Source organism: Nycticebus coucang, chromosome 20, assembly GCF_027406575.1.
Source record: "Nycticebus coucang isolate mNycCou1 chromosome 20, mNycCou1.pri, whole genome shotgun sequence".
In the NCBI taxonomy this organism is placed as follows: Eukaryota; Metazoa; Chordata; class Mammalia; order Primates; family Lorisidae; genus Nycticebus; species Nycticebus coucang.
In genome coordinates this window covers 63649356-63677335 of record NC_069799.1, presented here as the reverse complement: position 1 = coordinate 63677335, position 27980 = coordinate 63649356, and the positions used below count along the sequence as shown (strand labels likewise).

Sequence of the window (27980 nt, the reverse complement as noted above, 5' to 3'; positions counted from 1 at the left end):
CGGCGGAGGGGAGGGGGCTCCTCGGAGGATGCCCAGCACCCTGGTTTTACTGCGCTGGAAGCCCGCTTGAGATGCGGTGAGCAGTTCCAGCGGCGAGGGCGGCAGCGGCGGCCACAGGGGCGGACTCTGCCTGTCATTTTTGCCTTCAGATCTCCAGCGAGCCAGGAAAAAATAAAAACCAGCTGGCCCTCACGAGCGAGCTGCCCAGGTCAGTGAATATCGCGCTCTTCCTTAACTCTGCACGCCCTCTCCCTGCTCCACGTGGAGAGAATTAGGAGGAGGTCTCCTCTCCAAAGGGGACAGCTGCCCCTGGAAGAAAGTGACCTGGAGTCCAGTCGTATTGTTCTTTCTGGCCTCTGGAAATCTTTGGCTTTCTGCAGTGACCTTGGGCGAGCTTAGTGTGTGAGTGTATGGGCGTCCTTGTTTGGAGGAAAGACCCAGCAGAACTAGAGACGCAAAGGAAAACGGGACAGAAAAATAAGAGCGGGTGGGAATGCCTGGGAAGGGTCTGCACAGGCTTTCCATTCCAGGGGGGGCAGAGGATTAGGGAAAGTAACCCGTTTGTCCAGCACCCTGAAAGTGGCTGCAGGGTCCAGCCTGTCAATTTTGTGTTTATTTTCCTCTGCTTACAAGTGTGTCTGGGCTCATTGTCTTTGCATATAATTAAGGAAACAGCTGTTCCCTCCAAGATAAAGTTAGAACCCCGATGTGGTGGCATTGGGCACCCCCACCCCCAGGAGCTGGTCGTCAGAGGTGTCTGTGCTTCCAGGAGCACCCCGAGGTGGGCGAGAAAGCCACAGCTTCCTGGAAAGCGTTCCCAGGGATATTAGAAGCGCAAAGGGCAGAGGGGGTAAGGTTCCGACTTTCTCCCTGGACGTGAGACCAATAGATCTCCAAAAAGTCACTTAGAGTCAGTTCCTCATGAAGGCAGATCATATTAAAACGTCAGGGAGGTTGAGTGAGTCCGAACAGGACAGTTGCTTTTATATTTGTCTTTTCTTCCTCTCCTGGTACTGACATAGGGGTGGTTCTGTCCAGGGTAGGGGTGGAAGTGAGTCTCCCAGGAGCATCCCCCTTGGTTTAGTTCATGAACTTCCTGCCTATCTGTTTCCACACTCACTGGGACGCTGGGGTTGTAATGGGAGATTAAGAACTTTAAAGGGGCAAATAATGAAGTAGCATTTCTGAAGCCCTTCCACTCCTTTGCAGTTGCTGCAGAAAAGATAGTGGTGGGGCTGGGCTGTGGGGTCTAGCCAGGGTAGAGTCTATGGAGGCATCTGTAAACGAGAAGTTTGGGGGCCTAAATGGTTGTGTGCGTGTATAGTGAGAGGTGAGGGGGGGGCTCACTATTAAATGGCTGTGCCATTCAGAAGAATTGAATTGTTTTCTGCCCACTTGAACCTGGTCAGGTGTGGTGTCAATTCAGACAGACGAAGACCCAATGGGGTTGAGGTCACAGGGTCCAGGGGATCAGGCAGGAGGCCCCACTTCCAGCTTTAAGCCAGCCGCTCCACTAGGCCTAAGGTTCCCGGTCTCAGAAGCTGGACTGGAAGTATTCAGGCAAGTGGCTGTGATCCACAGGCCCACCCTCCATTCCGCACAAAATGTCTCTGCCAGCACTGTCGCTGGGGCCAAAAGCCTGGAGACCCAGCAAGTTGCGTTTTCCTTTATTTGGTATTTCCACTTTGCCTTCTTTCAGAAGATATGTGAGGCAGGAGTCAGTCGGGAGGCACAGTGAAGGGATGGGGGCGGGTTCCCCTTTGGCAGCACTGTCCAGCTGGGATGCCACGCAGATCCTGTATAAGGGACAGGCATCCCAAAGCCAGTGGCAGAGAACCCCTCTTGCAGAGACTAAGCAAGGCAGTCTGTGAGCTGCAGGAGGAGGCAGGGATCCTGGTAAGGTACACAGGCCTCCTCAGCTTCTTAGCACCGGGTTGTTTTAAACTATTTCTGAGCTGCACTGAGTGATGTCTCACTCACAGCATCTGAACCATTTTTCACGTAAATGTGCCCTCCTGTCCTGGCGTGCCTTTGTGTGCTGACCAAATACTTCCAATCACTTCTTTTTTCCTTAATGGTTGAGTAACCAGAGAGGCTTTGCAACTGCTGGGGGCAAGCCAAGGGACCCCTTTTTGCTTTGGCGCTGGACATAACAGGGTCTCAGGGATACAGGGAGTAGGTACGGCAGTCAGAAGGGTGAGAAACAGTCCCCAGGCTCCCAGCAGCTGTCCACCGGGTGCCCTTTGCTGGGGGGTCTGCTGGTGCTAGTAAAGAACAGGCACTCGTGTCTGGTTGCTGTTTTGTTCTATATAACAAATTGCTTGGGGTCCACGAGGTGGCAGGCAGCTGAGAGCCCAGCGTGAGTCAGGGGCCGGGCCAGGAGAAGCGGCGGGCAGAGGGCAGCTCAGAGAGAGAGGGCTGGGAGATGGGGCATGCAGAGCCTTCCTCTGAGCACCTCTGAGCCGGGTGGAGTCACAGATTTTACTGTGGGGTCTCCATTGTGTCCTAAGAAGCACATGAACTATTTGTGCTTTTAAAAGCCCGCCTCTGCTGTTTCCTGGATCTGAACACAACCACTGTACCTCATCTTCTCTGTCCCCCCGCCCTTGACAATTACGGTGGATTGTCCGGTTACTATCATCCTCATTCTCAGGCTAATTTAGAGGAGTCAAAACGCAATAGCCCCACAGACAAATCACTCCTCCTTCCAAAATGCCAAATGCAGGGTGGAGGAGAGTCCGTGTGGAGGGCTGAGCCAGGAGGCTCTGGAGATAGGTGACAGTGAGGTGCTGGGCATCTAGGTCAGGGCAGTGGAATAGGTGGCTAGGGCTGGCGGGCACCCTTCCTCGCCGGAAAAATGCTAGGGCCTGGCGGTCCATGCGTTCAAATGGGTGAATCCCTGTCTGGCTCGACTGAGGGCAAGGAACCGAGTCCTGGAGGTCTTCAGTAGGGCAGTTTGAGGGGACTCTTGGGAGGACAGGACGGATCTAGAAACAGTCAGCGGCTCCACTGAGAGCAGGGTAAGCGGCCTATGGCCCGGTAGAATCATGCTTCTCTGGGTCACTGCCATCGCCTCCTATGCTCCTGTGGCTCCCACCTGTCCCCCACACCTCCAAGGCCAGGAGGGAGAGGGAGAGCTGAAAGGTGCACACTTTTTGGGGGGTGACTCTCTCCTACCCATCCCGGGGCTCCGCCCTCATGTGTGCATTATCAACGCCCTGACAGAAATCCCCGGGCTTCTCCCTGCCGGGCTCTCCTTTGTGCTACACACTTACCCCCCCACCCCACCCCAATTTTTATCTCACTACAATCAGGGGTTTTCAGAGCGGGGGAGAAATGGTGACAGAGGGAGGCCCAGGATCCCTCGACGCTGCAGGCCAGGCTGGGGCTGGGGGCGGACCGCGGTGGGGGGGTGGTAATCTCCGTGCCCATCTAGTCTCCGTCCGCACTGCTCGCCTCTCCTGTTAGCCTGGGCGGGCTTCCTTCCGAGTTTTAAACGGTGACAGATGAATAAGCAAAAAAAAAAAAAAAAAAAAAGTAAATCAAACCACATAGCACCCCCAAAGCGATGGCTCACTTCACCGGGAAGGTAGACCCCGAGCCGGGGTGGGTAAGCAGTGAGCCGTGAGGAGAGGTCGCGTGGTCAGCTCTTTCTGCCTGAGTTCCTGCAGGTTTCCTCTGGACGCATCCACCTTCAGCATCTTCCTGTGCTCAGTGAGTTTTGGGGTCCCCTCTGTTTTCATCCCCCCAACTCCTCTGCTTGCGTGATGTTTTAGAGCTAGCATAGTCTGACGCTTTCTCCTGACATTGAGATTTTGCTTCCATTCTCTGCATTTCGGCTCATGCAGAAAGAGAATGAGGGCCCGGGTGGGCACCACACAGGTAAGTGTTTAACCTGCGAGGTCCGGAGTGGGCTTCTCTTGCGGTGTGGTCCCGGCAGCCCGGGGCAAGGCGGTGGCGCCTTGGGCCGTGTCCCCGGCGTAACCCTCGCGTCCGGCAGCCGGCGAGCTGTTTATACAGCTTTACCTGTGCTATTCTCGTATCCAGTAAAAATCCTCGCCCGGCCTCGGTAACCTAATACAGGGGCCAGGCGAAGGAGGGGGCAATGAGGCTGGCCCGGGCGGAGAGGGAGGAGGTGTGTGTGCGCGCAACGAATGGGGGTCTCTGCTTCGCCCCTCCTCCCACGATAGGGAAGGGAATTTGGACGCGGTTCGGCTGACCGAGGTGGGGAACCCGGGCTATGGGGGTGGTTTCCAAGTCTCTGTCCTACGGCTTTTCTCCCTCTAACAGGAGGAGCTGGGGACTCGCGCAGAGGCGGCTTCTCCGACGCGCGTTGCAAAAGGCGCGCTGGTCCTGGGAGCACCCTGCCGGGCCTAGGGAGAATGGGGAGCAGATAGTCCTTGCCCTGCCTTGGTTTGTCCTAGTAGCCCTTGTATAGTTCCTACACCGAAGACAAAACGAGCGAGGAAAGGGGCTGGCGCCTCCCCAACCAGACCTTCCCTCCCGGGCAGCCTCGGCCACTTGTCCGAGCCCCCGCGTCCGGACAGCAGCCGGCGCAAAGAATAGAATTAAACGCCTCTGGGCGGTTATTGTCTCTCGTTAATTACTCCAACAATGGCCACTATTAAAACGGAGACACCCAATTACAGGCCAGCGGAGCCTGCGCTCGGCTCCCGGAGCGCCCGGCCCCCCGCCTGAGACTTGCAGACCGCTGGGCCGCGATCCCGGCTGGTGCCCGGCGCCGGCGCCAACCTCGACACCTCTGTCCTTCACTTCTTCCCCGGACGCACAGCACCCGCTTCACACCATTTTTATTGACCGATCGCAGCCGAGGAAGATTGATCAGCGAGAATGGGAAGGGACTTCTCCCTCCCCCAGCCCCGGCTAGCCAGAGCCTCGGGCCGCACTCCAGTTTCAAGCCCTCAGCGTGTCTCCCAGCCCCCAGCCCCGTCGGTTCCCGGCTGCTTTTCTGTCGTTCACTGAGCAGCCGGGTCCGCCCAGGCCGGCGCCGCGGCTCCAGGGGGAGGGACGCGGCGGCGCGGCCCGGCTCCGCTTCTTTATGCCGCCTGCAAATATTTGCTGCCTTGCTGGAAATCCGACTATTTCGCGCGCGCTCGGCTTCCAAATTCTTTAAGTAAACACGCTCAAATGACCGCCCCGGGCGGCCCAAGGCACCCTCTCTCCCCCTGAGCGGGATGAGGAACTTTCGACACCCCCACCCCCTCCATCTGGGCTTTGCTGGTTTCCCTCGGCCATCAGCGCGCGGGTGCCTCGGGCCGCTCCTGCCAGCACCTCGGCCCGGCGGAGCTCGCCTGGACGCGCTGGTCGCCTGGCTCCAGAGGGTGACGCTGGTCTCAAAGATTTCCACTCTGTCCGCGATCCCAGGGCTGAGCCTGGGGACCTGCTCCTCCTCCGTGCGCCGCGGCCTCTGGTTTCATTGCTGGACTGGCTTCCCCACTTCCACCCGGACAGGGTCTCTGCGCCCCCGGGAGGGCGAGTGGGAGGGGACTGCATGGCATGTGTTGCGGGGGGGGGTTATGTGGGTCCCAGCTTACCCCCAACCAAGGACTTAGACTCCATTTCTCACCCTTTCTCCAAGAGGACACACATTCCCCGCTCAACTTGACGCCTAAAGCAGCGCCTTGAGGCCTGGGCATTCAGTTAGGCCAAGAGGCTGCTGCAGACGCACGCTCTGCACTGGGACCCAGGCTCCTGGGGGCGGTGGCCAGGTAGTCGCCTGCTGGGCTCCGGTATTCTTGCTCCCAGGGTCCCAGGCGTCCAGGCCTTTCGCCAGCCGCTTACCCTGGTGAGGGAGGCCTCGCGCCCTACAAGATCAGGAACCCTGCAGAGGCGGCGGCAGTGGCGGCGGCAGCATCTTCCTTGATAGCCTCCTCGTTTTCCTCCTCTGGAGCTCAGTCGGCTGCTCCGGGGGAGGAGGGGGACTCGCTAGACCGGGCTGGGGCCGGGTGCCTGGGGAGGAGGCTCGACAGGTCTGCGGGAGGGCGCTCAGGCGTCTCTGCAGGAGGCCAGGATCAGCTTTGTGGCTATGGCTAGGGAAGAATCAGGACCACCTTTTCCCCCTTTCCCCCCCGCCCCCGTCCTCGAGCCCTCTCCCCTCCCCCGCCCACCCAGGGAAGAGGAAGCCCGGCCTGGCTTTGCAGGCGAGGCGGGTCAGCTCGGCGCCTGGCCTGGCTCGGACCCCCACAGCCCGGCTCTCCGCCTCGGGCCACGCGCCGCAGCCTCTCCGGCCTCGCTCCCTTCCCCCTTCCTTCCCCGTGGGTCCCGGGACGACCTCGGCCCTCCCTCCTTTGCATCCCTCTCCCCTGCTCCCCCCACCCCGCTCTGAGCTCTGGGCTCTGGGGCTGGGCCCGTGACGTCAAACCCAGTGTGGCGTCGGCGAGACTGGCCGGCGCGGGCCATCAAAAGAGCAACGTCCTCCTTCCCAATTACCCACTGTCAGTCCGGGAACAGGGGCGGACCGGCTGGGAATTAAATGTTAAATACCCCCTACAGGCTGGCTCCATTACCCGGGGCATCCAGCCCTGGCCCCCACCCCTCTCTGACAGCCTCCTACAACCCAGACCCAGACCAAAAGGGGCCTTTAAGATCTTTTATTTTCCCGAGTGGGGGCGGGATGCCCTTCTGCCCATAACTGTGCAGCCCGACTCGGTGCTGCCGATTGAATTAAAACGAATAATCCCTCCACCCCCGACCTGGCTATCAGAGAGGCGCCCTACACCGGAAGGCCTCCTCGCACACATTTTCCTTTAGTCTTTAAAAATCATTTTTAGTGTCTCACGTTAAGATTTTCACGACCTGGCGTCAGTAGCTTTTCTGTCCCGAGGATGGTTCTGTTTTACCATTTCTCAGGCTTCTAGGACCCAAGAACTACCTCGGGGTATTCCGCGTGGTTGTGAACTCAGGTGGGCTGGCTGGCAAGCCCATGTCCCCATGCACACGCGGAGAAGCACTTTTTTTTTCCAGTTTACATCCTGAATCTTAATCTCGGGTCTCTTAGCAAAAATGCGTACGCGTTCATTTCTCCTTGTTTTTAGAGCGGTTTCCGGTGAGTGTTAGCGACTAAATAATTAAAAGGTTTGGAGAGCGCCTTGAGCGAGCGGAGATGCTGGCCGCGTGGCTGGCCCGGGAGAGTAGAGCGGTCAGAGAGGAGGGGAAATCGATGCTCCGTTCCTGGGCCGCCTGCGTAAGCTCAGGAGAAACGTGTGGGGAGAGGTTTTCTTTTTAAATGTAAGGTTTTTCTTCCCGTTGGGAATTCTAGAAATCCAGTCTTGATTTCAAACAAGTATCAGACTTAAGGAGGTGAGGTCTCAAGAGAACCTCCAAATTCAAGACCAAAAGGGCCTGCGTCTCTGCCACTTCTCTCGGATAAATGTAATTCATCTTTCAACAAGGATTGCGTTTTAAAACTAAGATACCTCCCCCACCAAGTGGAAGCTGAATATTGATCTTTTTCTTTCACCGCATGAAAGAAAGAATCCTTCAAAACATAGCTTTTAGGGACGGCTTCTTCTATCTCGAATTTTGTGTTCGTAGGGAATTAATCGTATGGGTGAAGGAGCTAAAGAGGGAACAGTGTTTCCAAATAAAACCCCAATCAAGCTCTCAGCCGGTCGGTGGGATCGCCTGCGGGGGGACTACGCTCGCTTCTCGCCCACGTTGCCCCGGAGTGAGCGGAGAGTGGACCTAGAGTCTTCTTTTCTCGCCTGACCCCTGCGTACCCGGCGGCGTTGGGGGGCCCTTGGCTGCAGGAGCCTCAGCGCCGCTAGGGGAGGCAGCGGCTCCAAGGACCGAGCCCAGCCACGCGGGATGGAGCCCGAAGGGCGGGCCAATCGGGGTCTGGCCTCAGCCTCGCCCGCTGATTGGGTCTTCTCGGCCCGCCCCGGCCCCGCCCCTCTCAGGGAGCTGAGTTCGCTCCTCCCACGGCCGTCGGCGGCTCCGGGAAGATCCCAGGACCCGCGCAGTAGCTGCCCGGCGGCCGGACTGGGTCAGGCCTGGTTCCTCCGCTGGGGCAGAGGCGCCGAGAGCCGGCCTGAGTGGGACTTCGGGCGGGGTGGAGGGAAAAGTTCGGTCACTGGAATGAAGATGGACTTCGTTTTGTCTGTCCACTGTGGCCACACTTGGGAATGAGTTAGAGTCGAGCTCTCTACCCCTTCGCCTCCGGCCATTCCCACAAATCTAAGGCAAACGCTGGTTGTAAATGTTAGGCCTGTAAAGGGCAGAGCTGCAGCCGATGCTCGAGAACGCAAAAGGCTCCGGAAAATGGAGACAAGGGCAACAAAAATAACACCGGCGTTCCAATCCAAGGCGTGTTCCCTTTGCCCTATTCTTCAACCCCTTAAGAAATTGGGCCGAGAGGCAAATTCCGAAGTACCTGGACATTACCTTTTTTCTGATCAGTTTTATATGCACCTATCCCCCAATTGGTGAACTCTCCCCAATACCCTGGATTGGAGAATTGGTCCTAAGAAACGTTTTCCCATTTAAGAAAGTCTGACCGAGAAACGTCTGCCTGTAGAACTTAACTTTATGAATGGGGCAGGCTGGTTCCGCCAGGACGCAGGGCTGTCCGGGCCGGAATGAATCGGCCGGAGCTGTAGCCACATTTAAAGGGCCAGAGCGCGAATTTGCCGGCGCCCGCCCTCTCCGCCCCAAGCCCCGCGGGCCGCGCCCACCCTGCCCACCGCCCTCGGCCCGCAGCCGCCCTCCGCGGCGCCCCTTTCCGGTCAGCGGAGGGGCGGGGGCGTGCGGGAGGTGGGGGGAGAAGTCCCGGAGCGGGTGTGGGTTGCAGTTTCCTTGTGCTGGGGATCCTGTCCCCTGCTCGCCAGCGCCAGGCTCCTCCCCCCGGCGCGATGACACTAGAACCTCCTTAAGTTGCGTCGCGCCACAGCTGTCTGCGAGCACTGAGCTGCCTGGCGCCGTCTTGATACTTTCAGAAAGAATGCATTCCCTGTAAAAAAAAAAAAAAAAAAAAATAGAGAGAGACAGAGAGAGGAAAAGAGAGACAGAGCGAGCCACACAATCTGGCCGAGCAGGTCAGAGCCGCCTGCTCCTCCTCTCTGCCCCTCGCTCGCTGTTCAGGTTGGTACCGGTAACTTTTTTTTTTAAAGTTGGATGCCCACCCTTCCGTTCACTTGGGAGGACTTTAAAAATTGTATAAGAACTCAACTCTCCTCTTTTGGAGATTTCGTAGAGGCTGGAAGGGAAGTCCCGGGGCCGGTGTCCCCGAGGGAGGGACTTGACGTCCACGTTTGTGACCGTTCGGTCGGCCCGGGGCGTCCCTGGGAGCCTGGCTCCTCCGCGGCCACGGCCCTGCGCGCGAGTGCGCGTCCCGGGTGCGCCGGGCCGGGGTGGGCAGCGCGGGGAGCTGGTGCCTCTCCAGAAACTCAGGTGCTCAAGTACCTACGGCTCAGGCAGGTCTCTTCTTTCCCCTGCAGGTGACCGGAGGAGAGACTCAGCCTCGGAGCCGCCGAGGAACCCGGTGCAGAGAGCCTCCCTTGCAGGAGTCTGGAGTCCTCGCCCCATTTTACAATTTGGCCCCTTGTTATCCTGCCGTGCCTAGTTTTTGGAATTTTTGCCTTCCCCTTCTTCTCTTTGCTAAACTACCCTTCAAAGACTTTTTCAAAGCTCTGTGGTTCGCTCACTTTTCCTTCCCAGCCTTCCCGTTCTCCGACTGAGGGCGAATCATTAAGCCGCTCCCGGCCCTCGGACCGCAGGAGCCCGCGACCTCCCAGGCCGACCGCCCTCCCTCTCCGCGCGCGGGTGCCGGCCCGGCCAGAGGGCGCGAGCGCAGGCGAGGCCATGGAGGTGACGGCGGACCAGCCGCGCTGGGTGAGCCACCACCACCCCGCGGTGCTCAACGGGCAGCACCCGGACACGCACCACCCGGGCCTCGGCCACTCCTACATGGACCCGGCGCAGTACCCCTTGACAGAAGAGGTGGATGTACTTTTTAACATCGACGGTCAAGGCAACCACGTCCCATCCTACTACGGAAACTCGGTCCGAGCCACGGTGCAGAGGTACCCTCCGGCCCACCACGGTGAGTCTGCCGGGTGTGCGGGGCCCCCGCCGGCTGCGCCCGCTCTCCGAGACGCGGGAGGCCAGTGGGATCAGGGGAGGGAGGCGGAGGCCGGGCGAAAGCCCCCAGCTGCCGGGACTGGTTCTTTTACCAAAAAATTGGGGCCCGGAAATGGGTGAGGAAACCGCCTCTCTCCTCGGGAGAATGTGTTTTGAAAAAAGAGTCGCGGCAGCCGCCTGTCCTTGGCGGTGGCCCTGGGGCTTGGTGCTCACCTGGCGGGCGCCGAGCCCGCAGCCCTCTGTCCCTCGGCAGCCTCGGGTTCGGGGCCCGGGAAGGAGCTGCGTAACGAGGCTCTGCCTCTGCCGGCCGAGGTGCCCCAGGCCCGGCAGCCGGCGCGGGCCAATGCGAGCTGGAACCCGGCTCTTCCAAAGAGCTTCACGCTCCTGTGAATCCCATAGCTCTTTTTTGGGGGGGTCTGCGTGGAGGGGCTGTTCCCAGTTTATTTCTCCAAGCACATTTTCATAAAGGCCCCAGAGATGAATTTATTTATACCTTTCACTTTGGCTTTTCCTCAAAACTAGTGGATTTGACTTTGCCACACGTCTCCTACCTCTTAGCTTGGGGAATGGAATTCTGATGCTCAGAGGGGTTTTGAGGGGGGAAGACCAGACCCTTAGCTTCAGTCTGAGGGATCTGAGGTGTCCTAGGTTCCCTGCTGCGCAGAATTTTCCTACTTCTTTGCTGTCAGGTTACCCATTGCCTTACTCTCTTCTCCGGCCTACGGCAGTCCATTAGCTCCTAACTAAGATTTAGGGTACATCAGGGTTCCAGTAGCAGTGATTCTAGTGTTCTGGTGACACCCCCCCTTTTTCCTTTCACCTTGAGAAATTTAGGAGTGTTCTAAATGTAAAAAAAGAAAACCAGCCCTATGTAGTTGGGGAGGGGGGGGAATCAAACACTCTCCCACTGCAAGTTTTGTGTTTAAAGAAGAAATCAAAGCAAAAATTCGGGCAGAGAAAATGGGAGGCTTTCTATGGCCAGCTAAACCCAGGTCTGCCCTGTCCCCATGTTCCATGTCTGCTTTGGTGCTGATGACACAGCCCCTCCTGCAGCGGCGTCCTCTGCCCTGCTGTCTCTGGGTTTTAAACAATCATTTCTGTGGATGGGGCGCTCTTTGCCCACGTTCAGTGCAGATCAGCAGTAAGTGGAAATGCAGACTTAATATTATTTACTATACTACTTCCTGCATAATATGAATCTTGACCCTTGGTGTTCAGAGAACCCTCCTTCCCCCTGAACTCCCCTCCCCTTCCTCTCTCTTAAGATTTTAGTTTCAGTATTGCTCTTAATGGTTGAAGAGAATGTCAGATGCTGAGACAGGTACTGGATTAAAAGATCAGAAAGAGTCTAGATTTGCACTTGGAGTTTAAAGGCACCCTCTCATCATACAGATTTGTACGGCCACCTTAAAATGGTGTATTTTAAATGAAGGCTAAATAGACTTTGTGTGAGTCATCCTAGGTTTAAAATAGACACCTCAACTGGAATTTTATGTCTCAGGGGCTCAGGTGAAAATTCACGTATTGTGCTGGTGGCATCATAGCTTTAAGTGCACGGGAGACTTACTCCAGTTTCTTTTCCTATAGGATTGGGGGGGGGGAAGTGTGAGAAAAGCAGGAAAAAACTGCCAGGGTGCAGCCTTAGAAACTCTCTCCAACAGCCTGAGCGATTGAAAATCTCCTTGCAAATCCTATTTCAGGCCTTTTGGAAGCAGCCTTGCAGATTCTGAGAAACCTGCATTAGGTTTCTGGGAACTAACCCTAAGGTGTCTGTCTTCTTTCCCAAGGCCTCTCCTTCCTGCACTCAGTCTGGGCCTCTCAAAAGTGCTGAGTGGCTGTGTGCCCAGGCTCTGCCCTTCAGGCCTCATCTTCACAGCCCACCTTCTTATCAGTCTGGCTGGTATTGAGTCTGGGATGGGGGACCCTAGGCCAGTGAAGGCCGCCAATAAATCAAGTCAGCTTCTAGAGAGGGACCCTGGGAATGTGATTTAGATGTGTACCTAGAGGCCAGAGGGGCCCAGGAGCCCTTCTCCACTCCCGCAGCACCTTCCTGGTGTCGGGAAAGGCCCTTCGTCTGGGCGGCTGTGAGAGGAATCCTGGTGGGAGAGAGCCGGTGGGGATGGAGCCTTCCCTACCTCCTGCCCTAAGGTGTGCTGGTTAGGTAACCCTGGGAATCCTTGGGTTAGAGAGTGGGCCTCAGCCCTGTCCAGTCTGTGGTTGGGCTTTTGCTGACAGGGAGGCAGGGGCTAGAGGGGGAAAGTCCCCAGGTGTGTCTGGGGGCCTCCCAAGGCCATCCTCACCCTTCTTTCTCCTGTCCTTTCCCCGCCTCGCAGGGAGTCAGGTGTGTCGCCCGCCTCTGCTGCACGGATCCCTGCCCTGGCTGGACGGAGGCAAAGCCCTGGGCAGTCACCACACCGCCTCACCCTGGAACCTCAGTCCTTTCTCCAAGACGTCCATCCACCACGGCTCTCCTGGGCCCCTCTCCGTCTACCCGCCGGCCTCGTCCTCCTCCTTGTCGGGGGGCCACGCCAGTCCGCACCTCTTCACCTTCCCACCTACCCCGCCCAAGGACGTCTCCCCAGACCCGTCACTGTCGACCCCCGGCTCCGCCGGCTCGGCCCGGCAGGACGAGAAAGAATGCCTCAAGTACCAGGTGCCGCTGCCCGACAGCATGAAGCTGGAATCGTCGCACTCCCGAGGCAGCATGACCACCCTGGGGGGGGCCTCGTCCTCGGCCCACCACCCCATCACCACCTACCCGCCCTACGTGCCCGAGTATGGCTCCGGACTCTTCCCCCCCAGCAGCCTGCTGGGCGGCTCCCCCACCGGGTTCGGATGCAAGTCGAGGCCCAAGGCACGATCTAGCACAGGTAGGAGCCGCCTGTCCCCCAGACCTTCCTCTTCCTCCCAGGTCTCTTTCCAAACCCAGGGCCCCGCAGGGCTAGCACCAGAGAGCACCCGAGAGAGCCCTTCTGGGGAGCTGGGGTGACCCAACCCTGCTGAGATTCCGATCCTTCCCCTTCTTCCAGTGGGAGGAATGCGTGATTCCTCCTGTCCCCTCAAGCAAAGGGGAAGTGGGATCTGATTTAAAGCCCCCCAATGAGCTGTGAAAGGAAAAAGACAAACAAAAACACAGCAATGCCCTTCCCTGCCTGTGGCAGGACTTCTGGGTTCTGCTGGTAACCTTTAGTCAGTTTCCAAGACCAAATGGAAGGCGGAGGGAATAAATCTTTAGTGTTTAATTCCAAAAAGGAAACCTCCTCAAACCTAAACAAACACAGGTCCCTCTGGTGACCCCTTTGGCCTCTGTCAGTCTGACTGTCCCTCTCTGCTCAGCTCTGAGGGGTCAGGCAATGAGGACAGCTCTTTATAGACACGTGTGAATAGAGAGAGTGTGTATATATAAATTGGGGGGGGGCGCGCAGGAACCGGTAAAAGCAGCACAGATTCTTTGTCTGGAAAAGCGGACTCTTAGACCGACTTCTGGAAGGAGGAGGTGGCTCCGCACTAGGGAAGCAGAATTGAAAGATGGTCTAATGTTGCTTGGCCCACTTAGTTACCTGCAGGGTCTCAGTAGAGCTCCTGATGCAGGCAGGGGCAGCAAACACCATTAGGATGTGTTCCTCCGCTGATCTGAAGCCAGAGGAGGTAGAAAGGACTAGAGTTCTCCAGGTGTGTCTCTGCTTCTCCAACTTCCCTCCTTTCCAGAATGCACACCTGTCCTGTCCAGCAACATGCAGCATGTTGATCCTATTGGTGTCATCTCTTGAGTGAAAAAAAATACCCCAAATATATTTGCTTTAAAAATAAAATAATCCTTCACTATTTTTGTTTCTAAACAAAGTAATTGAGTCAAGAGAGAGAGACACACAGAGAGATTGAGATTCTCAGAGATAAAAGCGACTGTCTTTAGACAGGACATTGTGAGGACTGTGATGTCTCCTTAGGTGCAGGCATTTCAGGGTGTGTGTCTCCACTCCGAGCCTCACCTCTGTCCTCTCTCTCTTACATACAAGTAACGGTGAGAATCGCTTGTTTTTTAACAGAGTTTCCAAAGCTCCAGTTTGAAAAACTTCGGAGGGAGGACTCTGGGAGCCCAGTGACCATGAGATCAGTTTTCAGGTTTTTTTCCAGGGTGACATTTACTCCGACTGCCTGGGCAGGACTGTCTCTATTTAGTTGATATGTTTTAGCTAATCCAATTATTTTCAGACTGCTGCACGCGACAGTTGCATTGTTTATCCTGAGCCAGGAACTTTAATAGAGTCCGGATGCGGTTAGGCTGAGAGAAAAACTCAGACCTGCATGTTGAGTACATGAAAGTGGCAGGAGGCAGAGGGAGGCAGGCCGGCTGGTGGAGTCAAAAAGAAAGCTAGGGGATGGCAGAGCCGGGAGAAGCAGCAGCGGGGCCAGCGGGGCCCACGGTGCCGGCAAGGGCTGGCCTTGGGCGGGGAGGGGATGGTGAGGGAGAGATGGGGGTGCAGCTTGACCCAGAAAAAAAGACAGATTGGGGGGCTGAATGGAAAGAGGGCAAAACTGCATTTTGGGGTCATAATGGGATTTTTTTTTCTTTAAAGTTCTCTTTTCTGGTAAGGCTATGAGGCTGGGGGAAGATGGTGGTATCTGAGGTCGGTGCAGTGGTTTGTGTGGGGGAGGGGACAGTGACTTTTCCAAGAGATTCTGGTTTCTTTGCCCTCGTTTCCGTGTTTGATTTCTCCCCTGTCTCTAGTGCACACGGTCTGCCTTCGGTTTAGCCGTTTTCCTTTCTCTCATCTCTTCCCTTAAGACTCTGAATGTGGGAGAAGTGGTTTTCCCAGCCAGAGCTGGGAATATGTAAGCGCCTATTTTATTTTTTTGGCAAGGGAGAGAGGAGGAGGCCATTGAAATTGCCCTTTTTACTTCCTCCTTCTTAGTCCTTTCTCACCAAGAACAAGCACACCTGGCCAGCCAGGGACTTGGGACTTTTGGGAGCGTGGAGGGAAGTTTCCAGAAGTCTTGTGTGCAAGAGGGTGGGAGTTCTTGAGGAGGGGATTCTCTGGGTTTTAGTGGTTGTTTTCTTTCTTGCCTTTTTTTTTTTTTTAAACCTCTTCTTTGCAAATGTATTTGCTGACAGGAGACTGAGCGTTGTCAGGGTTGTTGCTGGAGGAACGGTTGAGCTGTGGTTAGGGTACCTACTGCTTTCTTAACGCCTGGGCTTTCGGGGCTGGGATCTATTTTTGCAAACAAAAGACAAAGCCTTTTTGCAAAGGCCATTTCTTTGGGCCTCCCTCCACTTTCTTCTGGAATAATCTCCTGTCCTACTCCCGCCCCTTTGCACGGCCCAATTTCAGGCGTTTGCAAATGGCTGTTGAATGTCAAGAGGCCTCGCACTCTGTGGTTCTTGTCACCTAAGAGAGAGGTGTCTGCCTAAGCTGTTCACAACAGGCAGGGGGCGAGGAGAGAAGCTGGAGAGTCAGGGCCCTCCATTAGGAAAATTGGCCGCTTGCTGAAGTCACAGACCAGAGGCAACAAGGAAAAGGAGCAAAAGAAAAGCCCACACAAGGCGATCGCAAACTTGCCGAGTGAAGCAAGACAGAAAATTGCCCTAGTGTGCAGAGCCTTGTTGAGGTGGTAACCGTTGCTGGCTTTCAAGGTCCCTCTGAAAAGGAAGCTGTCATCCTCCCCACTGCCCTCAAATGAAAGGAAATCAGACTGATCGAGTTGAGCTGGGAGGTCCCTCAGAACCCGGTGCTGGCCCATGGTGGAGCAAACCTCCTACAGTCCCCTGCCCTGTGCCCAAGGGTGGTGTAGGGAGTCTGGGTGGCCCCTGTCTGGGCAGAATGGGGAGTAGGCCTGCAGCCCCAGCCAGGACAGGGCCAGCACTGCTGCCCTCAGAAGGGGCTGAAGGGGCACCCCTTTGGCTGGGGGGCGGGCAATTGGCTTCTCCTCGCCCACTCCCCCTGTGTACCTCCCCCACCCTTCCCCCACATCCAGTCTACCACATCTCTCAGGCTTTTGACCCCAGCAGAGGTATCTGAATATGATTCAGTCCAAAGCCTTTTTGAGAAGAGCTGTTGGCAGACACTACGATGTGCTTGGGTATAATCGCAGGGGTTCTTGGACAGAGGACTCTCTGCAGAACCCAGGCTAAGAAGCTTTTTGGAATCTGGAGCAAAAAAAAAAAAACAATCTCTTCTCAAAATTTTTTGGAAAATGCAAAATAGATAAACACTAGTCAACACCAACCCTGGCTCTAATGGAAGAGGGGGCAAGACCCTCTCCCATTTGGAAAAGTCTGTAACTTTTCCTGCATGCTAGTTCCCTTACACTTGTTCTGGGGGTTTCCAGAGGCCTGATGGGCCCCACAGCTGCGGGGGCAGCCTTTTCTTCTTTTTAGGGGTGTGAGAATTCCTGCGTGCCCTTGGGGGGTCTTTGCTGTCTACTCCCGTGTTCCTTGTGGGTTGTCATCATACATTAATCTCTTAAAGCACAACAATCCTCAGGGCTCACCTTTCTCCCTGTTCATCTTCCAGTATCTTCCTCGGGGCCTCCCCTTCTCTGGGCAGCCACCTCGAGTTGAAGCCTCCCTCCCAGGCACTGAGAGAACTAGGCACTGTGGGTGGTGGGCCCGTTGCCCCACCCCCCAACGCAGGAGATTCTCCAAGAAAAGCATGAAATCAGTTAGCAAACTCCCTGGTGTCCTAACATGGCAATTTAAGGGATTCTTCCAAGGAACTTGCTGGGGGTGGGTCTAGGGTGGTGAATTCAGCCCAAAGGAACCCAACCCGGCCTGGCCGGTTTTTTGTTTATTTTGTTTGTTTGTGTTTTTGGAAAAAGAGAAACTTCAGGCGGGCTTTGGTTCATGAGCCACCAAGAGCCCCCACTCTGTCCTCCCAGCCTGTCCTGTCTTCCCCACTCCCCCCATTCTGGGCTCCCTGCTTCTCCCCCCCAGCACCCCCTGGCTGGGATCACCTAACCCTTTCTGGAAAGCTGTGGAAATCACTGCTATGTCCTCATCCGTTCCTTTCCAGCCAGCCGGGGATATTTCCAGTTTGATTGGAAGTAAAATGTGAAGCCCTAGCTACTCAGATCAATCAGCCAGTTGATCAGTCGATACATCTATTTATTATCTGTTTTATCTATCTAACCATTGATTAATCTTTTTTTTTTCCTGGATTCTAATCTTCATTATTTAATCAATCGACATAGACAGATCCAGGGATGATAATGGGCCATCTTTGTTGTTTTGCTTTTGCCACTGTCCAAGGCTCAGAGCTTTCTCAGGGAAGTTGTTTGGGTTGGAATCCGCCTTCCTCCTTGGTCTGCCTGACCTTTCCTTGCTCACCGGGCCAGCCAAGAACAAGGCTCTTTGGCCGTGGATGCATCTGCCCCTTCTGTGGGTGTGCCAAGGCTGGTTACTGGGAACAGCAATCTGCTGTGCTCAATTCGTAGCCACTCAGAAGGAGGTGGGGTGGCAGTGGTCCCCAAAAGAGAAGAAAGAAAGAAGAAATTTTTCCATTTGACTTTTCTCCCCAAATTCCAAATGCTGTCGGCATCCCTGCCTGTTTTCCTTCCATAAGTGACTTATCTCAATTTTGTTTCCAGAAGGCAGGGAGTGCGTGAACTGCGGGGCTACCTCGACCCCACTGTGGCGGCGGGATGGCACCGGCCACTACCTGTGCAACGCCTGTGGGCTCTACCACAAGATGAACGGGCAGAACCGGCCCCTCATCAAGCCCAAGCGAAGGCTGGTGAGTCTCCCTTGGGTGGGACTGACCCCCACTGCTCGTTCTGTGTTTTTCTTTTCCTCTCTCAGAAGGCTGGCTTTCTGCGGGAAATTGGCAGGATGGCTCCGGATCACGTCAGCTTGCTTGGGACAGTTTATTTATTTTTTTTCTTTTCAAATTAGATACACAGAAAAAGTCTCTTTTCTTTTTCCCCTCTCTGTCCATATTTCTTAAGTCACTTCTTACATTTTTAAAGAAAAATGGTTATCTTCTTCTTGGTTATCAAATCTGAGATGTGGTCCCTACTGGAACAACTGCCTTAGCTCCAGGAAGGCTGACTAAATTTGTGCTGATTATCAAGGTTTCACAGATGGAGACATTTAGTATGAGGATATGGTGTCCGAGTCTAGAACTGAGGTGGTTAATGAGGAAGGGTCACTGGCAGGTTCAGGGCTGTGAGTGGGTCTCTTGTGCTGATGCTTTAGAATGGATGGGGCGGATGAGATGAATTTGGGATGCAGCAGCCTCCAGGGAGCCCAGCGACTGTGTCCATCTTCCTTGGTCTTAGGCCCAGAGGACGCAGCTTGGGCAGTGCCTTGGGGAAGTTTTGTGAGTCCTGTCTTGCTTCAGTCTTACCTAGCACTTCATCTTATTTTCTCTCTGAACTGCGGTCAGCAGGGTGATAGTTTTTTTTGTTTTCATTTTTCCTCCCTTCTTTCTTTTTTAAACTTTTGAACATGAGGACTCCTCCAGGAAACCTGGCTCTGTCAAGCATTTATAAGGAAAACCGGCAAGAAAGGTTCATTCCTAAGCTTGTGTTCGGGACCTAAGGGCAGCATGAATTCAAGTGAGGTCTGTAACCCAGACAAATAACAACTCTCACCACAGTCAAGAGATCAAAATACTTTTGGTGGTGCTGACAATCATCAAGCAGAGACAGGAGGAGGGGAGTTCCCCATGCAGATTAATGGATGAATTACCATCCATCAAATTCTAGGGAAGGAAAAAAAAACAACAACCACTCCTGTGTCCTTTTTAAAGAATTATTTGTCCTCCCCGACAGATTATAGTGCAACTCAACACCTCTCACATCCTCTTGAGAAGAAGGAAAAACTTTCTAGGGATGGAAGTGCCCACATGACTTCAATTTTTGGCAATCCAGAATCTCCAGGCTTTATTCTCTCTGATCTTTGCCCCATTCTCCAACTTTCTCAACCTTCCCCCACAGTTTGGTATTTTTTTTTTCCCCTTTCTCTCAAAGCTAACTTCCTAGGAAAAAGCTGCCGGATATCTGAGCACTAGAGATAACTCATAAACAACAACTCAGCTTCCCCAACCTAAACACCAAGATGTTTGAACGGATCAGAACAAGACGTGTTTGAAAAAAATAAAAATGGCTGGAGGTGTTAGCACAGAATGAATGTGATCGCACCACAAAAGAATGTTTTGAATCACTCAAAACCTGGCCTTAGCAAAAAAAAAAAAAAAAAAAAAGAGAGAGAGAGAGAGAGAAATTAACAACAAAAGCCTTCTTGTTAAAATAAGTCATGCTACTATTATAGTTTTTTTTTTTTTTTAAGGGCAAAAGTAATGATGTAGAAGAGAGGGGTTAAAAGTCTCAAACTAGAGGCCGAGGGCTGAGCAAGAGCTGACCTGACATTTCCTTGGGTTTTCTTCTTCTGTCTGTACAGATTGCAGAGGAGGGTTCAATTTCCATTTTATCTAATTCTGTCTTCACTCACCTTTCATAGGAAATCTCTAGAACTCTGAGTAATAATTGCTTTTCAAATTCTAGAGTTCATTGGCTGTCACATTTTAAGCTGCCTTTTCTTTCTTAATCATCTGTCCTGGGTGGTTTGATATTTTTAGTTCTATAGAATTCATATGCTTACAGGGAGACACTCGGGACACATTTTTTTTTTTTTAAATCTAAGCCCTTAGATGTATTTGACTTCTGGACACCTAGAATACATTGTTTTTTCCCCCTGTATCCCCAATTCCTTCACCCTAGCCCCGTCTTTTCAGCTTGCTATTTTTGTTTCATGTATTTGCAGTTTGACTGAAGACCACCCAGCTCATGATGTAGCCAGCTCTTCCCTGAGATGCATATCTAACTCTGAATAAACTAATGCAGGAAATAGGAGAGATAACTGTAGGGAAAAGCCATAGATCCCCCCTCCGTCCCTGCCTTGCCAGGATTTTCATGTCTCACAGCTAGCTAAAGGCTGAGCAGCTCCCTTTATTAACATCCTCTGCCTTCTGCTAGCGAACCCAACAGGCTGGGTTTCAGAGGCTCTGCAGTAGTTCCCAGAAAGTCTGGGGAACTGGAAGCATATTCTGAGACTGTCTGTATGTTACAGCCAGTAAACTGCAGAGAAGCGCAGTGAACCACCTTAGTTGCAATTCTCATTTTACCAGATGGCATTATGTGCTTCTATTATACATTCAAAATTCTCAGGCTGGATATCCGGGTGTCTGAGTAGGTATTAATGAGTCTACTATAACACAGTATTTATTAAAAAAAACTGTAAGAAGATAATAATAATTATATATCACATAATTGTCAAAATCACGAAGCACTGGTTTTACCTAGCTCTTTCCTATCTAAGAGTACAGAAGTGGCACAGATATTTAAATATTAAATGATCACATTTCATAAAGACAGATGGGCCTAGGCTTGTGGAGTTAGAATCAGCTCTTTCGGATTGATTTATTATTCAATATATTATTATATGATTTATTATATCAATGTATTATTGATTTATTAATAATTTCGGTGAATTATTTTCAAAATGGGCAGCAAAAAAGTAGAACCTTCTCCGTGATGATAGATAAGGACTGCTCTTAATTTCTATTTCCTTAGAATATAGAAAAGAAAGAATTACTCAAAAAAGAAAACAGGTCTAGCTCTGTTGTTTAGAGCCCATAGTGGCTTTAAAAGGGAAGGAATCAATCTGGTTAATTCAAAATTGCCACGTGTTTTCCACATCTGGCTGATTTGAGTGTTTGGCCTGACCTTTTGCTTGATAAAATATAAATAGAAAAGTGTACCAGGATATTTGTAGTTCTTGTGCAAAGTTCTTATAACCATACCAGAATTTTCTTCATCACAGATAAAGACGAGCTAAATTCTTTCTTCTTCTCTGGCCCTTTTCTTGATAATACTTCTGGGTCTGGGAGCAGGAATAATTTAGTTCCGATTTTCTTCTTGTAGAAGGTGAGGAGGAAAGAGAGGTGTGTGTTAGCAGGGAACCCAACTTCATTGTCTTTCATCAGGTTTTGAATTTATTTATTTTTTAAGTGTGAGCATAGAAACTAGTCAGCTGATCAATTTAAATGTTTCAAAAAGTGGAAAAAAAAAATAGCCTTTTAAAGGAAATGAAGGCTATAACGCAACCAAGGGATTAGAGTTCACGCGGAGGCTGACACCTGAACTGTGACTGTTCTACCCGGGGAACAGAAAGTAGGAAATACCTAATTTCATGAAGGGGACTGAGATGAGAGGAGGTGGGCAGGCCAGGCTTTCTGCTGAAGAGCAAAATGCCTAGTTCTTTGGAATGGGTCTCATTAACTGACAGCCACCTACAGGGAGTGAGGGTGGCTGTCTCTGCGAATGGCGAGGGACCAAGCATGAAAGTGCAGGCCGTGTCAAGGCAGGGCTGCTGCAGATTTGACAAGGTCTTGTTGACTTAGGACCTGGTACTCGCTGCTTGCTGGGCTGTGCCACCCGTGAGTGCCTGCCACAAACGTGCACACATGTTCTCTTGGAGAATGATTCACTGTGCTGTCAGCACTGACTTCTCTTTCTGATCCAGTGTTCTTCATTTGAGATCTATAAAGCGCTCTTGAAGCTTAGGATTGTTCTTCCTTTGCTGTTAGTATATCCTGATGGCCAGTAGCTTACTTGAGGATTAATATTCTTGGGAGTTGTGCCTGAAAAGGACCTCTTCATGGCCCTGGGCCTGGTGAACAAAGCAATTGAAAGCCTGGAACCAAATTAGTATGGCTCATTCAAAAACTGGCCCCTGTAAAAACTAACCCTCTGGTACACATTGTGCCCAGGGGATAGGGAGATGATATTCCCAGGAAGGTGGCCTGGGCTTTCTGATCGTCGAGTGGCAGGTAAAGCTCTGTGGTCCAACACACCCCTATCCAGTGGATGGGTGACATTTTTTTCTTCTTAAGGCCGCTTTTGGGGATCTTTATTACTTTCATGTGGGCCAGTTGCTAGTTTTGATTTCGATGATAATTTCTTCCTTCCTTTTTTTTTCTTTTTTTAAGCCTGTCTCCGTAGTTATGACAACGCAATTAACATTTCGTTTTGGTTTTAACCCTCTTCTCTCTCCCCCTCCCAGTCTGCAGCCAGGAGAGCAGGGACGTCCTGTGCAAACTGTCAGACCACCACAACCACGCTCTGGAGGAGGAATGCTAACGGGGACCCCGTCTGCAACGCCTGTGGGCTGTACTACAAGCTGCACAATGTAAGTGGGACTGGGGCCCACGAGGCAGGGCCCCTTCCTGACGAGGTCCAGTAGGCAGCATCACCAGCGTCCCCCAGGACCCCCTGGTCAGGGTGACTTGCCTGTGTTGGGGCCACATAGGAGGCCTCACATAGTCTGTTCTATGGGATGAGCTGGAAAACCATTTTCTCCAGCGTAGCTTTGTTGAGACAGAGGGGCTCGGGAGACATGGCCCTGTGGCACGCATGGGACATACCTCATGTGATGTGGGCCGTCCCATATGCTGGGTGGGCCTGGTTTTGAAGGGAAAAAAAGAATCTACCCTTGGAAAGCAAAAAAAAAAAAAACAAAAACAAACAAAATAAACAAAACTCACTATCTCTGTACTGTTGTTGCTTTACATTTTAAACTTTTTGCAAAAAGAGAGAGGATGAGCTAGTGATAGAGAGGAAGAGAAAGGTCGAGTTGGGACATGGGGTACAGGGACTCTGAAGCCAAGAGGGCCCGTTCGGTAACAGGGGTGACGAGTGTCACCTAAATCTGCACAATGAACTCTAAATGGATTCTCCATAGAGAAGACACGTAATGATTTGTCTGTGACATTTCACCTGACGTCTTTGTCCAGAGCAGCTTCACATGCGGAGAACTGGGGGAAAGTGGCCGGTCAGGGGAGGTCACTCCAGGGGGAAGCCACTGTCCCCTTCCCTGTCCCATTAGCAGGATGGAACTTGCCCATCACCTGGCTTTAGCTGTGCCATTTCTAATCTTTCAACTTAGGGTCTTCTCATTTTGTGATATCTTTTTTTTTTTTTTTTTGGCCGGGGCTGGGTTTGAACCCGCCACCTCCAGCATATGGGACCGGCGCCCTACCCGCTGAGCCACAGGCGCCGCCCATTTTGTGATATCTTTACCTTAAAAAATTTTTTTTCTCTTTTTTCTTTTTCTGGAAACAATGCTGGCTAACCGGCCATGGCCTTAATAAGGCCTCAGGTTTGCATTAGTCTTATAGAAAAAACAGGCATTTCTCTCTCTCTTTTCTGCCTTTCTCTGTCTTTCCTTTTAGTGCTTTCTGAGTCTCCTACAGTCTCTTGGCCAACAGGACTTTGGCACAGTCTAGGGCTGAGCAGGGAGGAGGCAGGGACTTTGGCTTGGGGCCGTTGTGGCAATGAACTCATCTTACTTGGGACCCTGGGAGAGGGGGGAACCTTTCTGCTTAGATTGTTTGAGTCACAGAGAACTTCTCAAGGTTGACAGCAGCACCTAGTGATGCACTTCTTGGGAACAAGTCGCAGTGATTCCAGGGGACGCTCACCCTCACCTCCCCGTCTGTGACATCATTCTCTCTCTCCACACGGTGCAGTGCCCAGAGCTAATGAAACTGGAGTTTTACTATGATCTGTTGTTCTTCCTCAGCTTCTGAGACTGTGGCTACGGAACATTTATTGGCAACTAAATCCGAGTTCTGTTTTCACTTTGGGGAATGGACTTGCTGCCTGCCGTAGAGATAGAGATTTGTGATTAAAGTCTGGAAGACTGGGGGCATTAGAACTTACTACTCTCCACTATTGGCACTGCCGGTGAAGTTATTTCTGCACCGTCATTTGTGGCTTTCAAAGAACTTCCATGTTACTTGATGGAAGAGAGCCTCAGAGAGTCCCATGATGTACACAGGGCAGAAACGGTTTGCATTTCAGTTTTACATGAAGAAACTATGACGGAGGGAAGGAAGTAGCGTGTGTAAGGTGACCAGGTGGGGAAGAAGAGTCAAAACCAATTTCAAAGGATCAGAAGGCTTTTCCCCAGGAGGTCAGTAGCACCAGGACCAAGATACAAATTGTTGGAAAACAAGGCACTTTTATTTTAGAATGCAACGGAATTGTAATACTTTGCGTGTATATGAATTTCTTATTTCCACGGGCATACAGGAATTAGGGAAATTAGCTAGCTATACATTTTTTTTTTTGAATAGTTAGCTGCCATGAGACATGGCCCCACTTGTGTCCAAATACATATAGGTATATATTTCTGAAGAACATGAATTTCTCAGATCTTAAGAAAAGCCAAGGCATCCTCTCTGCTGCTCACCCCCGTGCTATCCTTGTTTAGACCTGTCTTCCTGGCTCTGGGGACTAGGAGAGAGAAACTTCCACATCTCCCAGAGTGCTTTTGTTCTGTCTCCTGGGGTTTAGTAGGACCTTATGAAAGGGGGCGATTCATGTGTATTCAACAAGGAGAGATGCTAATCTGTTAGCGTTTTCATCGCTGTGCCCATCCAGATCTCTATGCGTGAACGCCATAAGCTCCTTCCTCCTTACCTCAGGGTTGAGATAACCGCATATCTGGGGATCAGTGTATCGAGGTGGTGTTGCGACTAGCTGTCTGGCGCTGTGTGGCTATCTGTGTAACCAGATATTATATTTAGATACCTGGCTATGTGTATCTAGACATCAGCGTGCAGGGCCGTGTATCTGGACATTATCTGGGTGAAGATTTGATGTGGGAGTAGATTCCTGTCATCTCTGTAGGCTGCTGCTTTATCTCGATGATAACTTGGAGGAAGGAACCCTGAGACGTTCCCCTGGCAGTGACCTTTGTCAGCTCTTCTGCCATCAGTCGTGGGGAACATAAGGTCTCAGTGTCAGCGTGGGGGTCTGTCCCCTACTCCCAGCACCTCCCTGGGAAGCTGTGTGTCCTCTAGTCTCAGCTTCTTGGGTATTTGAAGTCCCTTTTTCTTAACTGCCATTTTCCAGCATTGGGAGCAGCCAGGTGGAGCCCAGAGCCAAGGCAGTCTTGAGCACCGTGGGGAGGAGATATTTTCACCTGAGGAAGTCAGGGGTGACAGGGACCTTGGCATGCACTCCTGGAGTCCTTGTGCCACCTCCCCTGGGCACGTGGCCAGGGGCACAGTTTGCTCTTTGGGACAGATGTCTGCTCTTCTGGTTAGTGTCACTCTGCCCAGGTGGGGACTAGCTTCTGTGTACTTTGTAGAGACCCCTTTCCTAATCGCCCCCAAACTAATGCATTTTAAAAAGACAAGTAAGGCTTATCAAGAAGAGAAAAGTGGTTGTAGTCTCAGACACAGAAGCCTGCTGATTTTGAGAGTAGGGCCTGGCCTTTGTCTCTTTTAGTCTTTGGTTCATTCTTGGTCTTTAATTTTTAGGACAAGTGTACTTTCCTGCTAACATGGTGCTTGGCACCCCATAAGTGGTTATTAAAAACTTGTGCACTGGTTGTTTGTCTAGTTAGAAGTAGAGAGTCAAGGTGAGGTAGAAATAGCAACTTGGAGCCATCGAAATTGCCATGGGAGTGTAACAGGCAAGGGATTCCCTTTTGGAAAGGCATGTTTTCTTAAAATTCAACTCTGGGACATACAAATTCCAGGAGAGTTTACTGCACCCCTCATCGTGAAGAGGTTGTGGAAGAAAGCAACACCACCCCCCAAGTTCCTCAGCAGAGCAGTCCAACCCCCTCTTCTCCAAGGCAGGCAGGCTTAAACAACTGAAGATTGATTATCTTGGCAGCACCTCTCAAGTTCTAAGACAGATTTGTCAGAGGAGTAGAGAAAATGGCATTTCTCACTTAAAGATTCCTTAATAGCCTCTATTCTCTTGAGACAGTCTAAGGAAATTGTGAAGAAATAAGACAAGTTATTCTTTTAGTGTCCAGAGAAACACGACTGTTCTAGGTGGGGTTCTAATCTGGTAGCTAAGTCTGTCTTAGGTACTGGGTCCCTGGAAGGAAGACAGGAGAGGGTGGGAGGGAGGAAGGGGCCATCTGATCTGAAACAGACCCCTGACCCGGGGCGGCCGGGGGAACCTGCTCCCCTGTGCGCTGTGCATAGTGCCTGTGCATTTCAGAGACAGCAAAAAAAGTAAAAAAAAAAAAAAAAAATTGATCTTTGTTTAGATTAACAGACCCCTGACTATGAAGAAAGAAGGCATCCAGACCAGGAACCGAAAGATGTCTAGCAAATCCAAAAAGTGCAAGAAGCTGCATGATGGGCTGGAGGACTTCCCCAAGAGCAGCTCCTTTAATCCGGCCGCCCTGTCCAGACACATGTCCTCTCTGAGCCACATCTCGCCCTTCAGCCACTCCAGCCACATGCTGACCACGCCCACGCCGATGCACCCGCCGTCCAGCCTGTCCTTTGGACCTCACCATCCTTCTAGTATGGTCACCGCCATGGGCTAGAGGCCTGCTTGACGCTCCCGGGCTCCCTGCAGAGAGTCCCTGCAGCCCCTTCACTTGCATTTTTGCAGGAGCGGTATCATGAAGACGACCCGCGAGGGAGGTGCGCATCCGAGGGCAGGAAGCAAAACGATTTGCCACTTTGCAAAGGAGCTCACTGTGGTGTCTGTGTTCCAACCACTGAATCTGGATCCCATTTGTGAATAAGCCATTCAGACTCTCATTCCCTACTTAACAGGGTCTCTAGTGCTGTGAAAAAAAAAAATGCTGAACGTTGCATATAACTTATATTGTAAGAAATACTGTACATGCGAGGAAGACTTTACTGCATCTGGGTATCTGTAAGGCATGAAGGACGCCGGGAAGTTTAAGGAATCTGGGGGAAATAAAGGCTGGAAATTGAGAAGAAACTAGGTCTGATATCCAAATGGACAAACTGCCAGTTTTGTTTCCTTTCTCTGGTCACAGTTGTTTGATGCATTAAAAGAAAAAGCAAACAAACAAACAAACAAAAAACAGAAAAAAGAGAAAAAAAAAATTGTAGGCGAATCATTCGTTCAAAGCTGTGGGCCTCTGGAAAGGAAACACCAGTTCTGGGCCATCAGTGTTAACAGCGTTCGCAGGTGCCACCAAGGGTTTGGCTAGCCACTTTCTAGGCCTACACGCTTTGTGAACCAGTTCCTGTAATTGTTGTTTGTATGTATAATTCAAAGCACCAAAATAAGAAAAGATGTAGATTTATTTCATCCTATTATACAGACTGAATTGTTGTATAAATTTATTTACTGCTAGTGTTTAAGGACTGCTCTTTTTTGTTGTTGTTTCAATATTTTCCTTCTCTCTCAATTTTTGGTTGAATAAACTAGATTCTATTCAGTTGACCTAAGGTGGTTGTGCTCTGGAGGGTTTATTTTTCATTTTGTTTTTGGATGATATTTATTAAATATAGCATCTGTCTTTTCCCTGCCGCAGCCTGTGCTGAGGGTAGCAACGTATGAGTTACCCCTGTGCATGTCAGCAATCCCGGCCCCCCAGGCCGCGTCCTGCCAGCAGCCTGGCTGACTGTTACCCCTGTCGTGTTCTGTGTTAGTAATCACTGCCTTTAATACAGTCTGTTGGAATAATATTATAAAAATAATAATAAAGTTAAATATTTTAAAACAACAAAATAACATGGTATCCAAGTGGTGGCCAAGCTGTCTTTCTAGAATCTGGTAGCTCTAGCTAATTTAAGGAAAAAGCATTACAAAACTTGACACACACCAGATGTGTTAAGTTAATCACTAGGAGACGATGCTAACCCAGTTGTCACCGTGTGTTTTTGGGGGGAAGATGGGAATATTTGGAGTTCCTTCGCACAGCCCAGAGGAATTTATGCTGGGGCTGGGTCACTCCTGTGGTCCCCTGCCCAGCTGCAGTGGCCCTTCCTGTCTCCTGCTGCACCTGCAGCAGACAGCTTCTCCGAGAGGAGTGGGAAGGTTTCCCGGAGAGGTTCACAGGTGCAGACGGAAGCAGATGGATTCTTCGA

At 51.8% G+C, this 27980-nt stretch overlaps 1 protein-coding gene across 3 annotated transcripts; it reads left to right on the top strand.

The window, feature by feature from the left end:
- Positions 1–22: 22 nt before the first annotated feature.
- GATA3 (GATA binding protein 3) lies at positions 23–27339 on the top strand. 3 transcript variants are annotated; one of them, XM_053572140.1, is made up of 6 exons: positions 23–208; positions 9456–10060; positions 12432–12968; positions 17683–17828; positions 22160–22285; positions 26171–27339. In XM_053572140.1, exons 2-6 carry the CDS (start codon positions 9820–9822, stop codon positions 26453–26455), a joined length of 1335 nt encoding a protein of 444 aa, XP_053428115.1. In that variant the 5' UTR covers positions 23–208; positions 9456–9819; the 3' UTR covers positions 26456–27339. The 3 variants fall into 3 exon arrangements, with proteins under 3 accessions (XP_053428115.1, XP_053428116.1, XP_053428114.1); XM_053572141.1 differs by lacking the exon at positions 23–208 and adding an exon at positions 8942–9099 and having other exon boundaries at positions 17686–17828; XM_053572139.1 differs by lacking the exon at positions 23–208 and adding an exon at positions 8942–9099.
- The last annotated feature ends 641 nt before the right edge of the window (positions 27340–27980 follow it).

What these genes read in the sequence shown, in the direction of transcription:
- GATA3 (XM_053572140.1), top strand. Translation starts at nt 9,820, where the DNA reads ATGGAGGTGACGGCGGACCAGCCGCGCTGGGTGAGCCACCACCACCCC. An exon ending in GTACCCTCCGGCCCACCACG is followed by an intron (nt 10,061 to 12,431) that starts GTGAGTCTGCCG and finishes CCCGCCTCGCAG; the next exon opens with GGAGTCAGGTGTGTCGCCCG. An exon ending in TCAAGCCCAAGCGAAGGCTG is followed by an intron (nt 17,829 to 22,159) that starts GTGAGTCTCCCT and finishes TCCCCCTCCCAG; the next exon opens with TCTGCAGCCAGGAGAGCAGG.